General features: G+C 33.7%; 1 protein-coding gene across 1 annotated transcript in view; it reads left to right on the top strand.

Annotated features, from left to right (window-relative positions):
• The window catches only part of LOC119603183 (activator of 90 kDa heat shock protein ATPase homolog 1), a 66,166-nt gene extending 56,904 nt beyond the window's left edge, over positions 1 to 9,262 (top strand). The window contains exon 4 of the mRNA XM_037955136.1: positions 8,999 to 9,262. Coding sequence (XP_037811064.1) covers positions 8,999 to 9,142 — 144 coding nt within the window. The 3' untranslated portion in view covers positions 9,143 to 9,262. The remainder of the gene's footprint in view (positions 1 to 8,998) is intronic.
• Positions 9,263 to 17,662: the final 8,400 nt, after the last annotated feature.

A 17,662-nucleotide genomic window follows, 5' to 3' on the forward strand; every position in this document is an offset into this window, starting at 1 on the left:
AACGAGATCTTCTAAACGGTTAATTAAAGTTAAATCTATAACTGCCTCCCTATCCTTGTTCCTGATCGTCGGCGTATCGCCCTTGTTACAGATGATGAGATTATTATCAGTTATAAAGTCAAATATTAACTCACCTCTTTTGTTGATATCCTTGCTGCCCCATTGGCAATGATGAGCATTAGAATCACAGCCCATCACAAGGATCGCACTTTTTCTTTTCGCATATGCCGTCAGCTCACGCACCTCACAGCCGGGTGGGTCAGTCGCCTCGTACGGCATATACACCGAAGCCAGTGTGAGCGTACGCCTACCTTTGGCTTCTCTGTTTATTACGGTTATGTCACCGCTCCTAAAAGAATGAGAAATGAGAAAACCTAATTCATTCTTTGCCAGGATACAAGTCCTTACCTTGTCCTCGGAAGACGGGACAAATAAGGTGTAACCTTTGACCCTTAAACCAAGAACCTTATTGTTGTTAATCCAAGGTTCTTGGATAAGGGCCACGTCCGTCTGTGAATCGATGAGGAAGGTTACTAAATCGGCTGAAGCTGCTTCACAGTGATGCAGGTTTATCTGCACCACTAGCAACTTCGTTGGTTCTGTCATGTTTCGGGTACCGGAACCTGACAGTGCCAAGACCAAATTTAGCAACCCCCCAATCTCATCCAGGACTTCTAAGGACTTACGATCCACTGCGAATCGAAAGTCCTTGCCAGTATTCTCCTTACAAACCAGTGAGTTCACATGTCTCCATTGGTCTGTAAGAAGTCTACCATTCTGTTTGGCCAATACTGCCAGTATGGTTTGCACCGTTCTTACGGGTGGTGGAATCCACACTGTTACTATTGACCGTAGTGGCAGTTCGGAAGCTTGTATCACCTCAAGCTTTGCTGCTGGGTTAATGTCGCTACATTTGCCAATTGCCGATTTTAAGAATTCCAAGGAGTTCTTGTTTCCGCAATTGACAACCTTCACGCCCTTAACCCAGTCTGCACCATTGGAGGATACATCCTCCGACTCACCCTCAAAGATGGCGATTTCATCAATCAGCCTACCTTCAATTGATTGCCAGAAATCGGTACTGATCCTCCCATCTAGATCATTCCGATCAATGACTGCCACTTGAAGGCATACATATAGGCTGGTTGAATTCTTCACCTTCTTACTGGATGAAGAGGGTTGATCATCACCAGATCTGGCTCTCTTAATTGTCTCCTTACGGGGACCTTTAGGAGCGCCAGCCGGGGATGGACCAGACCTCATCTTTGTGCTAGGTGACTTTGACACCACTGGTTTGGAGGGTCGGTCACTACCGGAGCCCTTTCCCTTACTGACGTTCTTGCGGAGGTCAGTAGGAGACCGGGCCGGAAGTTTACCGGTCCTCTTTACCTTACCTGGTGTCGTGTCCACCTTGCTAGGGTTTTTGGGTGGTAGACCTTGACCTCCGCAGCTCGCTCCGAAGACATGAGCGCATTGGTTTCCGGGATACCACCCTCTTTGCCTTTCGCAGACTGCAGGTTGATGTTGCTATCGACCCATCACTCTTTTGAGTGTTAGTCGGGTTGATTGCAGCATCCACCTGTTGTCTCCAGGGAGTGGACCAACCCAGAACGTCACCAACGGGGCCGTATATTCTCTCGAATTTAGCGATGCTTTGTCGGTGCCTTCTGAGCAGGAGCCTCTCCCTTGACGAGAACTTTGAAGAATCAGCCTTTGCCTTCTTAGACAGAAAGGCGAGAGACCTCAAAGTCCCGTTCCTAGCCTTCTCCTCCTTCGTTCGGCCTGTATAATTAATATCTCGTGGAGGGGCACTTGGCTTCTCCTCCACGGCTACTTGCCGAACGACCTGTGGACGGTCTTCTCCCAAATTTCCCCTTTGGATCCTCTTGGCCTCTTTAGCAGGGGATGTTATCTTAACAGTCTGACTGTCAGTAAGCTCTTCGTCAGACAGAGATAAATTCCCCAGCTTCTGTGTGGCACTCGTTTCACCAAAGGAGTCACTTGACACCTCCAGAAGACCCTCCACGTCTAAGTCGGTCAGTACCTGTCCTTCATGCTCAACAATTCTGGCATGGAGGTCAGTAAGGGTAACGTCACCGTCCTCCCATGTACTGTCCAACTCCCCATTATCCTCGTTGACCGTGACGTCCGGATTGTCTCTCCCTAACAGGTCGACCACCCCTTCCGTCGTGTCCCTACTCTCATCCTTTTTTGTTTTTATATTTGGTTCTTCTATTTTGAATCCCACGAGTATGCACGTACAGACGGACGATCCACGCAGTGACGGCGTACGTGGACTAGGCAACTACGTTACAACAGCGCTTTACCATGACGCTGAGGGGAGCTGTTAGCAACTAGCCTCTTTATGCACTGGCTAGCCATCCAGGCCCTCGGCACTGCTACTACTCACCTTGACCTTAAAAGTGCCTATATAACGCTATGTCTAACGGTAAAGCCCTTACTGCTCAAAGAGCCAAATCGAATAACATAGCGTATCATCTATGTCATGATAGAAGGAAGTAGGATTGACAGACACATACCACACTCACTATCTTGACAAGATGAGTAACCTTTAGTTATACACTTCTTTGAAACCATAACTTCCTGTGGCTGGATACCGAAGCATTAGTCACAGTAAGCTCTAGTCACGATGTGTACTTAAGCCCTCGCATCACGACAAGATAGTTACCCTTGGCGAAGGAATGTATTATGTAAATTATTATGTAAATATTATGTAAATATAAATATATTCACAAAATGTTATCGGGCTTGGTCCATATTTGCCCCTAGCCCCCATATAAAACCTCTTTCAGAAAATTAGTTTTTCATCCATAAATTGCTTAAATGTATCGGAACAAGGGAATATTGAAGATAAATGCTTTTTTATGAAAAATAAATCACATTTAATATTCATAACTGGTGTAGGGTATCATATGGTCGGCCACGCCCGACTATACTTTCTTACTTGTTTATTTTCAATACGAAAATTTAAAACTTTTCTTTTTTCAGTTTTAATTAAAATGAAATGTCAAAGAATAAAAAATATTTTTTTTATTATTAAGTTTAAGTGATAAGAATAACTATTAAGTGCTAATATCCTCGCAATTTCGCGAAGAAAATTTGAAGTTTTGTGGGTACGTATAGTTCTCTGAAGTGTGTTTAATTCTCTCAGAACTCGTCTGTGTGAAGAGAATAACTAATTTTGTTTGACAACTCCTTCAGTTTCGCGTATATTCCCACTATATGCCGGTGACATACAGAGTTAAATACATACTTAGGTGTAATACTTGACCAGAAATTAAGATGGAGGCACCACATAGAGGAAAGGATTAACAAGGCGGTGCTGGGCGCTATGTAGAAGAACCACAGGCATGATTATATCAATTACATTTCATATTAAGCAAAAGTAGTATAAAGGAAATATAACTAGTTAATATATATGGACACTTTAAAAATTTTCGGACAGGTTTCTTACTTTATCCTCTTCGATTTTGATGAAATTCAATAACGCATTTTTTGTATATTACATAATTGTGTTTCAGATTTTATCATTCATATTTTGAAAGTTTTTTTTATTACATTATTCTTATAAATCTGTAATATTAACAAAAATTAAAATATACCATACCAAAGTAAATGCTTTTTGAAAAAAAAAAAAAAAAAACTTAAAAATATGAACTTGGAACATTGATAAAATTTAAACTTCTGATAATTCGTTCAAAATAATTGCGGAGTCTCGCTACCATAGAAAAGGTATACATAGAACTGAAACTGAGTATGACAAAACCTAAGTCTGCTGTCAAAAACCTAAGTTGTGAGAATGTATTAGTTGAAAATTATGTAACCCAACAAACACAAACTCTTTCGTTTAAAAAGTTTTTATATTTTTGTTTGATATTATATTTCGATATTTTATGAAATAATGTTTTGAATTAGCCATTTTTATTCAATATCAGTTGACAAATGTAAGAAAGATCTTCATTAAAAATTATTCTTAATTTTAAATAAACTCTTTGTGTTTGCTGGGTTGAGTCAATATTGACACTTGAAAATTATATTAAAAAAATAAAAACGATTGAAAAATTAGTTTTTTTCTGAAAATGTTTTCAATAATTTTATAGGAACAACATAACTTTTAGCAGTGTTTATTGCAGCAGCAGGGGCTATTTTGCCAAAGGAATTGTGCTAATGCTAAAATTAACGCTTGATATGAACGATTATTGTCAATTTCAACGCAGCCCAAATGCAGTCAAAATACACCCTACACCACACATTTTGTCCATAAATTAGCCTATTGAACTTTTTTGTAAGCGGTACATACTATACAAGAATAGGGTATTTATAAAATTCGACTCAACAAATTTTATATATACGAAATTTTGACTATATATTGTTATAATGAGTAGTACATTCATTAATTAAGCAAACATCAATCTCTTGAATATAACTTCTACATTAAAAAATACTAAATAAGTTATTGCTACTTACTCGCAATGTGGTAGGGTATGATGTATTCGGATACATTTTGTGCTTTCATATTTTTGTTATTTTATGTAAACAAAAATAAAAATACTCATACAATTGTATTAAATTCACACAGAACCTGTACATGTGAGAGAGTAATATTTCTTATTCTCAGTTCTATTTATTTTTCTATGCTCGCTACCATCTCTTCTGATCATTTCCGTAGCTAAAAATAATGTTTTTTTACATGTTGTCTGCGAGTTCTTATACTCTTTGCTTTTTTGTTTTTGATATGTGTCTAAATTCAATAACAATACTGGCGGACTTACTTGTGGAAGATTGTGAATTTAAACTATACATTTGTCTATTTGTCCTAGTTTAGGTTTAGGTAAGAAGGGCAGCTATTCAATCAAGGATGAGTGGCTCACATGGGTCTACCTAATTGCGGTCCCGTTGTGTTACACTAGTGGTCGTAGGAGTACACTTGATTATTACTCTCTACTTCCAGATTTAAACCAACCGGTTTGATTCACAAAGTTTAGGATATTTTTCAGACATATCCCAGATAGCTCATCCAGACAAGATTGTTCTCTGCTTTCATTGAAAGATGGGCAATAGCAGAGAAGGTGAGGTATTGTTTCCTCTTCTTCCTCATTATTACAACTCCTACAGTAATCGTTATATTCGAGACCCATTCTTCTGGCATAATTGCCAATAGTACAGTGTCCCGTTATGGCTGATACCAGCATTCTTATCTGTTCCCTGCGAAAGCTTAATAGCAAGCTTGACCTGGGAGCGTCATATAGAGGCCAAATTGACCTCGAATTGAGACAGGTGGTTTCACTGAACCATCTGATTTGAGCCATTTCATATAGTTCAATCTTAACCAGTAGCTTATAGTTAGTAAGAGAGATACCAGTAAATGCGTCGATTTCATCTTCCCCTCTTATCGCACCATTTCTGGCAAGTTCGTCAGCTATACAGTTTCCCTGACAATTAGTATGTCCAGGGACCCATATTAGCGTTATCCTAGAATGTCTCGCTATCTCGTTCAAAGATACCCGGCATTCTTCGGTTAACCTAGATGGCGTAAAGACACCCGCTAGATTTTTAATCGCAGCTTTGCTGCCAGTTTGCGACTCGCTTAATAGCAGATATCTCTGCCTGTAAAATACTATAATAATTAGGTAGCCTAAAAGAGGATTTGATTCCAAATCTTTCAATGTAAAAGCCACCACCCACTCTTCCACTCCTCTTGGAGCCATCAGTGAAAACATTCGTTACACCATCAGTTGAGTGTGACTCGTGTGGTGAATTCCTATTTGGAATTCGGATGTGAAAGCGTCTGTCGAAGTGAGGTTTCGCAACGCAATAGTCTACATTAAGATGCAAAGATTCGAAGTGTTTAATTATTCGTGAGTGCCCTATACCTCTACTACCGGACCACGAACCACACGCGTTTAGTCTGATTGCAGAATTAAGGGCTAGTTAAATCGCCATCAGGTCAGCTGGTAACCAATTCATTATGGTTAGCAGGGCCTTCGTTGGCGTCGTCCTCATTGCTCCCGTGATTAGGATTGCAATATTTCGTAAGGTACGTTCGATGGCTGCACAATGAGAATCGATTTCCAATGCCTGCCACCAAACAATAACAACATAAAATAATATGGGCTTAACAACTGCTTTGAAGATCCAGTTGATACCTTTAGGGTTGACACCCCAGTTTGAACCAACTGCCCTCTTGCAGGTGTAAATAGCTATATTAGCCTTATTTATCCTGTTTTGGATATTCATATTCCAGGATAGTTTACTGTCAAAGATTACTCCAAGGTATTTCGCATGATCAGTGAGATTGAGCCTTATTCCATTTAACTTTGGAGGCATGAAATTTTCAATCTTATACTTCCTTGTAAAAAGAACAAGTTCAGTTTTCAGTGGATTTACACTGAGGCCACAGGAAACACTCCACTTGCTAAGCAAGTTAAGAGCAGATTCCAGGCAATTTGATATAGTATCTAGGAATTTACCAGTTACCACTACCGCGACATCATCAGCAAAGGCGACAGTCTTAATTTTCCTTTTATAGCCACATTCCAGAGTAGGGGAGATAGGACTCCCCCCTTTGGTGTGCCACGACTAGCAAGTCTTGAGACATTGACTCCGCCCATCGTTGCACTTATGACCCTATTACTCAGAAGTTTTATTATAAGCCGCTGAGTTTGCTGATCAATCCCTAGTCCATCAAGTGCGTCTATAATGGTATAGGGTTCGACATTGTTAAAGGCACCTTCAATGTCCAGGAAGGCAACAAGAGAGTACTCTTTGTGCGCTAGTGAACTTTCTACATGTCCCATGTTTTGATTTGGAGATCAATTCCGTAGGGATAGTTAATCTCAGGTGTACATCAATGACCCTCTCAAGAGTCTTGAGAAGAAAAGACGCGAGACTGATTGGTCTGTAGTCCTTTGGTTTCGTATGTGATGTCTTTCATCCTTTAGGAATAAAGACCACATTATATCTCATCCACATATGAGGGATGTATAGCAACCTAAGGCATGCTTTATAGATCGATAGCAGCCATGGAATGACGAGATCTTTGTTCTTTTGAAGATCCGCAGGTATAACACCATCAGGACCCGGAGATATGTATGGGTCAAAACTGTTAAGCGCCCATTGGATTCTCTCTCTATTAATGACTATAGAGCAAGTATCAGACGCTAAATGAACCGGGGCTGCAGTCTCTTCATTAAGAGGTTGACAGCCCGGAAAATGAGTGTCCAGCAGAACTTCCAAGGATTCTCTGCAGGACATAGTCCAGTTACCACAGGGCTTTTGTATATAGCTCGGGACAACATATGAAATAGACAGAATTTTGCGAAGTCGATTGGTCTCGGAAGAACCTTCAACATTCGTGCAGAAGTCCCTCCACGCCTTCCGCTTCGCATTTCTAGTCAAATTTTTGAAACGATTCACTGAGGTCTTATAGGGCATCCAGTTATTGGTCCTTTTTGCCTCATTGAACAGTTTACGACATACTTTTCTAGCGTTTGCTATTTCAGTGTTCCACCATGTGGGTTTGGATTTTCCTCTCTTGATGGAAAGTTTACAGGCAGTTGTAGTCGCCATACGGAAAGCATCCGTTAGGGTGTGAACTGCTGCGTTAATGTCCTCAGTACTTTCTAGAGTAGGGAGAGAAATTAGAGACGAGGAAAGCAGTTTATGTTGAACTTCCCAGTTCGTCTTCCTTCTATTTAGAATACTATTCATATTCCCTTTTATATTACCAATCATGAAGTCTATGTATCGATGGTCTGACAAAGAACAGTCATTTGATACGATCCAATGCGTTATACATTCGCGGTGCTTAGCACTCACGAGAGTAATGTCTAGTACCTCTCTTCTGTTAGATACAATGAAAGTGGGTTCTGAACCCCTATTTACTACTTCCAAATTTCTACTAATAATGAAATTGAAAAGTTGCTCACCTCTTGTGTTGGTGTCGCTGCTACCCCAGATACTGTGGTGCGAGTTAGCGTCAGCACATATGACGACAGGGATATTGTGCATATTCGCCTTATCTACCAATCTTCGGACATTGTTGTTGGGAGGACAATCCCCGTGATCGTGGGCCAGTGTGCGTCGTTTCTAGAAAATGGCTTTGAATGTTTATTGAACATTTATTATTTTTTTAATAACTCTGAAACAAGTTAAAGGATTTGAAAAATCAGATAGTAGAGGTTAATATGTTTCTCATCAAAATTTTATTTAAATTTTTATTTATCGAATATTCGTGAAAAATGATTTTTAGTTTTTACTATTACGACAAAACGATCTCGCACCGAAAGTAATAGAAATATTGTGTGTACATATTTAATGATAGATATAAAAGTAGATGATAAATACAATAAAACTGTCATCTGGTGGAAGGGTTACCAAACACAACAATAACTATGAAATACATACATATGGAGGTTTAAAATAAGTTATAATAAAAACAGCTTAAAACCCATTCAAAAATCAAAAACATAATAGTGAAGCGTGGAATGATGCTTTCGGGTGCAATTTAAGAAACACTACATGGTATTTTTATGAGTTTTAATTTAGATTTCAAACTTTTTTTATAATTTTTCTTCCAATGACATAAAATTGACGACTCTCCCTAGTGATTGTACCTGGTTGTATCATGAATTACTCCATATTTTTAAATTTCCGTAAGGTTAGGTTAGGTTGATAGTAGGATGTATACTACATCAAATCCGAAGAAATACACCTAGTCCACTATCGGGCCTGTTGTGCGCTCATTATCATGAAAAAACAAACAAAAAAACAAAAGTTCACTGAATGAATCATTTTTCAGTGTTCAGAAACTCAGTTTCCTGAACGTAATTCCTAAGAAACTTCCAATCAGTGTTAGACAGGAATGTTATTTCCGGAATAACATCACGTCATTTATTCGAGCGATTAATCATTTTAATACCCTATTACTTAATACATAAATATGTAATTTAACAAAATTTCTTTAATCTTTTTTCAGAAAAACTATACCCAAATGAAACTTCGGCAAACTGGAGTTCCAGCGTCTGAATGTGATGTAATGAAGGCTAACTGGTATCGATACTACTGGCATAGTATTAAGCAAACTTTCGGTTTCGGTGTTCCTCTTGCTGATGTATTATAAATATTTCATTCATATCTTACAAAAATGTATGCATGATTCTCTACAATAATCTGAAAACCAATGAAATAATATTCAAAGCTGGAACAAACCTATTAAATAAAATTACAATATGTAAATTAATATCTTTTTTATGTCTAGTACTTTAACATCTAGTTTATAGTTATAAATCGTTTTATTACTAGCGTTTTTGATGTCGATTTTAAATTTTGTTGATAGGTGTATGTATATTACATCAAATCCGTAGGCCACTATCGGGCCAGTTGAGCACTCCTTTTCATGGAAGAATTTTTTTTGGTAAAAAAACATTGTGTTAACTGAATATATTATCTTTCACTCTTCAGAAACTCAGTTTCCTGGACGAAATTCCTAATAATATTCTAATCAGTGTTCGTGAGGAATGTTGCATTCGGAATTATATCACTGTCCTCTCCACATGCTCTACATTCGTCTGAATCCGCACGTCCAATTTTGAATAGTTGTGCCTGTAATCCAGTGTATCCACTCAGAATACGTTACATCATACTAACCTCAGACTTGCTCATTCCTACTCTTGCTCTCAATAGGGTCACCCCATCGAAGCTTTATGGTAAATAGTATGAAAAGGCAATAATCGATTTTCGACTTTTTCGATCAACTATTTTAGTTTCCATTTTTAAGTCGATTAATTGGACCCAATAATCGATTATTTTGGTCGATTACGAATATTTTTTATATAAAGATTTTAATTAAAGACAAGCAAAAATCTCATACTCGTTCGAATCTCATTAAAATAATTACATACACATTAGACGGACTCACAAAAAAGTTGCTTTAGTTACCCTTCTAAAAATATTCATTGTTACAGCTTAATTACAGTTGGAACCGCTGTCGACAAACCACAAAAAAGAGCGAGCGAAGAATTAAAATTAAGCGACTGCCGACAAACCACATTTTCTGACGTTTATTAGAAAAAATCAAAGCAAAATGATGTTTTTGTTTAAAATTACAATTATTTTTTAAGAAATAAATAGAAATGGTTAAAAAATTATTCATTTTTTTATTATTTTCATTTAAAAACTTCTATTAATAATAACACATGCGCATTATAACAACCCTGTTTTTAGAATTTTGCAAATCCCCGTTACTTTAACAAAGTAGTTTATCAAACTACTCATCTTTCACTCAACAAAAAGAGAGTAACACAAAAAATTCTCTATTGCAGACTGTGTGCAGACAAAAATTGAGTTTTTCTTGCTATGAATTAGTGCTGCCAAATTTTTTTTTTTTTTTTTTTTTGAGTTTTTACCAATATTATTAGGCATATTGTAGCATATAGGCGAAAGGGATTGTCAAAGACCTAAGTCCCCTGTCAAAAACCTAACTAGTGAGAATGTATTAGTAGAAGCACAAAAATAAACACAGTTGTTCAAAAGGTACTAAATAATAAATGTATTTCTGATACGATATTTTTTGTATGTTATTACTGGGATTTTGTGTACTAGTGAATGAAAATAATAGTTAATTAATTTTTTTCAGAAGATATTTCATATTATAAACAACTCTTTTTGTTATTTTTTTCTGCACTAATGGAAAAAGGGAAAAAGTATTTGAAATACTTTTTTAATTTTCAATACGAAAATTTACAACTTTTCTGTTTTCTGTTTTAATTAAAATGAAATGTCAAAGAATAAAAAATATTTTTTTTTTTTCGTTTGTAAAATATAAATTATTTTCGGGGTTTTAAATACAATAAAAGTGTGGCAAAAAATAATAAATATTAAGTTTAAGTGATAAGAAAAACTATTAAGTGCTAATATCCTCGCAATTTCGCGAAGAAAATTTTAAGTTTTGTGAGTGCGTTTATTTCACTCAAGTGTGTTTTATTCTCTCAGAACTCGTCTGTGTGAAGAAAATAACAAATTTTGTTTGACAACCCCTTCAGTTTCGCCTATATTCCTACTATATGTTATTAGGTATTTTATCTAGCAACATATTGAAATCGCTGTAATACAAGTATTTTTAGTGCTTTATCTGGCAACATAATCAAATTAATTTAGCTAAGTACATTCTTCTTCTTTTTCATATACGGGAGAGGACAAAGTATAACAAGTAGTCCGACTTTTTGACAGCAGTACCTAACTCTACCCTCCAAACATTTAGAAGACAAAACTATTGCGCATCACCCCAGACGCCACGTCAGAAACACTTCTGGACGATTGTCAGACGAGAACGCACATTTTACAAAATCAAAATACATTGTTTTTGAATTTTCGACTTCTACAAATATACTTTTAAGTGACTACCGGATGATAGTTAGAAGAGTGCATCCATTTTGTTTAAACAAAAAACCATGACTGTTGTATTTTTTTCATCTGGAGAGAACACACATTTTACAATAACAAAATACATTGTTTCCTAATTTGTATCTTCTTGATTTGTATATTTATGTCACTTCTGGAAGACAGTTTGAAGAGTGTTCACATTAATGTTGTATTTTATTCATCTGGAAGTGTGGATTGTAGTCACTTCTGGACGATTGTCAGACGAGAGCACACATTTTACAAAAACATTTCTGCATTATTATTTTTATTTTTTTTTTCACGTTCACGCTAAAAAATTGAGTATTTATATTTTTTTGTTTTTGTACTCTTTTGAAAACTAGAAATCAATGTATACATTGATTTCTAGTTTTCGCCGTCTGGAATTATACTTTTAGGTTACTTCAGGATGATAGTAAAAAAAGTACCAAAACAAAAAAAATATAAATACTCCATTTTTTAGCGTGAACGTGAAAAAAATAATGCAGAAATTTTGCTAAGTTCAGTGATGTTTTGTGTTTTGTCCAATCATGTTCAGGTTTAATTATTCATTGTAAAACTTAAATGAGTTATTGAATTTAATGTTCATAGAAATATAGTGTAATTAATATATTGTGAATCTTAAGTAATAAAAAGCAATATGACAGTGTTGTGTTAAAAGTCAACTGTTAATAAACATTTAAGAAGGTTTTGTTAATTGGCGAAGTTTATTAAATATATACAAAAAGTAATTATCTTCTAGGATTGTATAAATAAAATTAAAAAGTAAGTTGTCATATTTTACATTAAAATACTATTTTAGGAATAAGTTAACAACTCTAAACGGCTTCCATTTCCATTATTTTTAAACGAAGTCTAATATGTCTAATTAAAAATGTTTTTATATTAAATTTCGTCTCTTTCTTAATTGGTTTGGGAGTTATAAGCATTTAAAAAATTTTTCAAGTTGTACCTTTCGGCTTTCATTTGATGAACATTGCATTTTTAACCTATTTAGATTTATTTGAGTTAAATCTTAACTTTCAATATTTTTTAAACTATTTGCGCGTTAAGGTCCTGTTTCTAGATTACTTTTGATCACTTTGAGCTATAAAATTTTATTTGTATTTCATTATCGTAACAAAATACATTAAAATGTTTACTTAAAGTATTCAAACGCTATCTGGAATCATTATATTCAATGGTGGCCAGAAAGAGAATTTTTAAAATGCATATGTGTAGTGTAAAATATGAAAGAGAACATAAATGAAAATATGTGTGCTTTGCACTGAAAAAAATTATATGTTTGTACTTATTTGTGTTATTCATATTATTTGTATTATAAATGAACAACAGAGGGAATGTATACATCGATGTATGTATGTATTGATGTAAGAATGTATTAATGCATATTTTGATGTATTTATGTACATATGTATGTATGTATGTCCGTCTATAAGTGTTCAAATGATTAACCGTTAATCGATAAAATTTTGGCGATTAATTGCTTGAATAAATGACAATACAAATAAATCTATCTATCAAAAGTATTTATACAACCATTTATTTGTAACGGCTTTTGAAAATATTCTCTGTATATCATTTCATAAAAAGAGCAACTAAATTAAATTGTTTTTGTTTTGTGTATAGTTTGTTTTGTTGCTGAGAATATTCGTATTGCATGTGTATAAGTGAAAATAATACAATGCCCGCAGGGGCATGTTTGGCCATCATTGTTATATTGAAATTAATACTACTGTTTTATATATAAATTATTTTTTGACTTGGGTCACACGACACGAAATTGCCCATACAAGATATTTAATAAGATATTTAATATATTTATTTTTAAATAAATACAATTTTATTAATTTTCATATAGCTTTGGATTTAATTATTCTAATTATAGGTACTTTTTTAGTTATTAACACCAGGTCTTTCTATGACCTATCATATGATACTAATATTCTTAATATTGAACATGCCGTTCCCAAGATATTGAACCTAAGTAGATATTCTTTGAACGTGTATAACTCCTTAATTAGAAGAGAGCAAACAAAAAATAGTATTGAAATATTAGTGTCAAAAGCAATATCCCGTTTAGGGTCGTTAAGGTGTTTCTATCGTTATTGACTGTAAATAATTTTAAAAATAATCCATGACTTAGTAATTTCAGATCTTTATAGACGGTTTAATTCCAAGTTATTTAAAAAAAATGTTTATGAAAGTTAATGTTTTAATTGATTCAAAACAATAAATAAATTAATTAATTTTTAATTATTTTATTTTTTTAGAAAGCAGTAGCTAATATTGTACCACCTATTAAAATACTTCTAACCGAATTAAAATATAAAAAAGGGATCTGGTAAGTTATATATGTCTTATTTAATCACGCGGTTCCAGTTAAAATGTCGATTATTTGCAGAAAATGTAAAAAATTGATCTGACCGTTTAAACTTTGGTGGTAAATGTATTGGACATAAGAGAATCCTATTTCTATTGATTCCTAAAGTATAACAGGTAATTTCAATAAATACAAAATTATGTATATTCAATATTAATTATAACATTATTTTGGTTTATTTCGTTGAAGGATTAATGCGTTCCAAAATATAACTCTTACAATTTGATGGATTGACCATAAAATTGATGAACAACTTCAAAAATATTTTAGAGTCCAACGTTTTACAATTTTTGGAAGTATACCAGTCAGCAGTTGGAATATTAATACTGATTTCCTGAAAATTATCTTATTATAAGGAAATAATTCTAAATTTTTGATACATATGTATATTAGACCGACTCACTCTGTATGGAAAGCAAAAACGTGTTTTTGTTACCCCTCTCAAAATTTACCTTGCTTTGTTTTATGATGATTCCAAAAATATTTTAAGTCTAGGGATGACCAAATTAAAAAAAGGTATTTTGGAATTATTTTTTTTTTTTTTTAATTTTTGTTTGTTTTCAAACAAAATATATAATACGGAGTATCGTTTAAAAGGTATTTTAAAGCCGCGTCCAATGATTTATTAATCATAAATAACCGTCTGCTTATAATTGTCATATTCCAAAATATTTAAAATTGTTAAGTTTTTCACTAAGAAAAATAAAATGTATGCACATTATAAAACATAACAAAGATTTTTTTTAAGCTGGGTAAAATGTTGAATTTAACATGAAGAATCGTGTTCCCATACGATATTTTCTTTAAAACTGTCCAGCTCACGAATGGACAACACTTAACCGAAAATAATTTGGGTAACATCATATTACATAACAGCGAATATTATGAGGGGGGTAACTCGAGCACCATTTTTTGTGGATCGGTCTAATGTACATATATTACTTTTTTAGATTAGTTGTTAAATCAATTATTTTTTCTACTATTTTAATTTCAATTATTTCAATAAAAACTATAAAATTTCATTTTATTTAGATTTATTTTTATAGATTTTATTTTGGTGAGTGTACAAATAGAAGAAGAGAAAACTCATCTTCTAGAAGACGAGAATACTCATCTTCTAGAAGAAGAGAATACTCATCTTCTAGAAGATAAGATAGGAACACTTCTAGATGATACTAGGTAGTCACTTCAAGAAGTGACTTCCTAGTCACATCTAGGAGAGTCTTTGGCAATACCTTACTTCCAAATAGTCATCTACAAGTTCCTTCTGCGGGTCTTCCAGAAGTATCTTCCACGTTACTCTTAGACGTTCCCCAACTCGGCATCAGTTCTTCCCGACTGGTGACAAGAATTCTTATACTTCCGCAACATCGCTGGCGAGCTTTTAGCACGTTTGGAAGTTTCACAGTGGTAACTTCCGCAATAGAAAATGTTTGTAGGGAATTTAGCCCTTCAAACATTTAGAAGACAAAACTATTGCGCATCACCCCAGACGCCACGTCAGAAACACTTCTGGACGATTGTCAGACGAGAACGCACATTTTACAAAAACAAAATACATTGATTTCGAATTTTCGACTTCTAAAAATATACTTTTAAGTGACTGCCGGATGATAGTTAGAAAAGTGCATCCATTTTGCTTAAACAAAAAAACATGACTGTTGAATTTTTTCATCTGGAAGTATACGTTTTAGTGACTTCTGTATGAGAGTTTGGTGAGAACACACATTTTACAATAACAAAATACATTGTTTCCTAATTTGTATCTTCTTGATTTGTATATTTATGTCACTTTTGGAAGACAGTTTGAAGAGTGTTCACATTAATGTTGTATTTTATTCATTTGGATGTGTGGATTGTAGTCAGTTCTGGACGATTGTCAGACGAGAGCACACATTTTACAAAAACAAAATACAATGATTTCTAGTTTTCGCCGTCTGGAAGTATACTTTTAGGTTACTTCCAGATGATAGTAAAAAGAGTACAAAAACAAAAAAATATAAATACTCCATTTTTTAGCGTGAACGTGAAAAAAAAATAAAAATAAATAATGCAGAAATTTTGCTAAGTTCAGTGATGTTTTGTGTTTTGTCCAGTCATGTTCAGTTTTAATTATTTATTGTAAAACTTAAATGAGTTATTGAATTTAATGTTCATAGAAAAATAGTGTAATTAATATATTGTGAATATTAAGTAATAAAAAGCAATATGACAGTGTTGTGTTAAAAGTCAACTGTTAATAAACATTTAAGAAGGTTTCGTTGATTGGCGAAGTTTATTAAATATATACCACAAAGTAATTATCTTGAAGGATTATATAAATAAAATTAAAAAGTAAGTTGTCATATTTTATCTCTAAACGGCTTCCATTTCTATTATTTTAAACGAAGTCTAATATGTTTAATTAAAAATATTTTTATATTAAATTTCGTCTCTCTCTTAATTGGTTTAGGAGTTATAAGCATTTAAAGACTTTTTCAAGTTGTACGTTTCGGCTTTCATTTGATGAACATGACATTTTTAACCTATTTAGATTTATTTGAGTTAAATCTTAACTTTCAATATTTTTTAAATTATTAGCGCGTTTAGATCCTGTTTCTAGATTACTTATGATCACTTTGAGCTAAAATTTTATTTGTATTTCATTATCGTAATAAAAAAAATACATTAAAATTTTACTTAAAGTATTTAAACGCTAGCTGGAATCATTATATTCAAATTAATACTACTGTTTCATACATAAATTATTTTTTGCTTGGGTCAGGTCACTGAATTGCGGTACAGTTCTTTCTATGACCTATCATATGATACTAATATTCTTAATATTGAGCATGCCGTTCCCAAGATATTAAACCTAAGTAGATAGTTTTAGAACGTGTATAATAGGGTGGGTAAAAAAAAAAGTTGAATCAGTCACCCCCTACGATTAAAGATATGTTAATAACATTTCCAAAAATATAAAAAATATTTTTTTGCCACGCCTAGAAATAACGCCCTTTTTGTTTTTTATATATTACGCCGTTATTTTAAGTCCGATCGTAACATATAATATATCAATATTTATGGCTTGACTGTAGCTATATTTCACACTTAGACAATTTTTTAATTCGACATCATATTCTATGCGCGACTTCTGATATCTCGGATCCTTACCCAAAATCTAAAAATGGTGCTATACTGGAATAAAGTATATTTAATTATATGAGCTATTAGCTTTTAAAATGCTCAGTTTTATGCATAAACAGCTATTTTACAGTTATTTAAAAATACCTGTATAGTTCTAACTACAAACAAATAATTTGCTAGGGATATGGTCGAAAACTATTTTTTCAAATTAATTTACAATACACAAATTTCATTCTGTCCTTATCTTAACACAAGAATGATAATTTTATTCAGCATTTAATTTTATTAATAACAAAATCACGTAGGTACATATTAACTAAACATTTTATTTTATAAAAATCTGTGCAAAATTAAAGAGTTATGCTTTATAAAAATACTAGCTTTACCCAGTGTGCTTTGCTACCCTAAAAACAGTATAAATAAAAAACCCACTTAACGATTTTGAAGATTCTAACTCCAATAGTTCTCTAGATTTACAATATGTTACATATTAGAGATGCCAAGCAAATTACTGAAAGTTCGCCAATTTCTATCTATCTATGAAAAATTTGAATAATATAATAGTTTCCAAGATATACGAAATTTTGTATTTAATTCATTTATGTAGTGCCAAGCCCCCAATTGAAAGCTCGCCCGTTATTCTCTAAATGTTCACATGAATGTCAGAGTTTTTTATGTAAAATTTTAAGATTCTAGCTCTAGTAGTTTCCAGAT

Source organism: Lucilia sericata, unplaced genomic scaffold, assembly GCF_015586225.1.
Source record: "Lucilia sericata isolate MDLA Ls3-8-SP2 unplaced genomic scaffold, ASM1558622v1 Contig000279F_arrow, whole genome shotgun sequence".
NCBI classification, from domain to species: Eukaryota; Metazoa; Arthropoda; class Insecta; order Diptera; family Calliphoridae; genus Lucilia; species Lucilia sericata.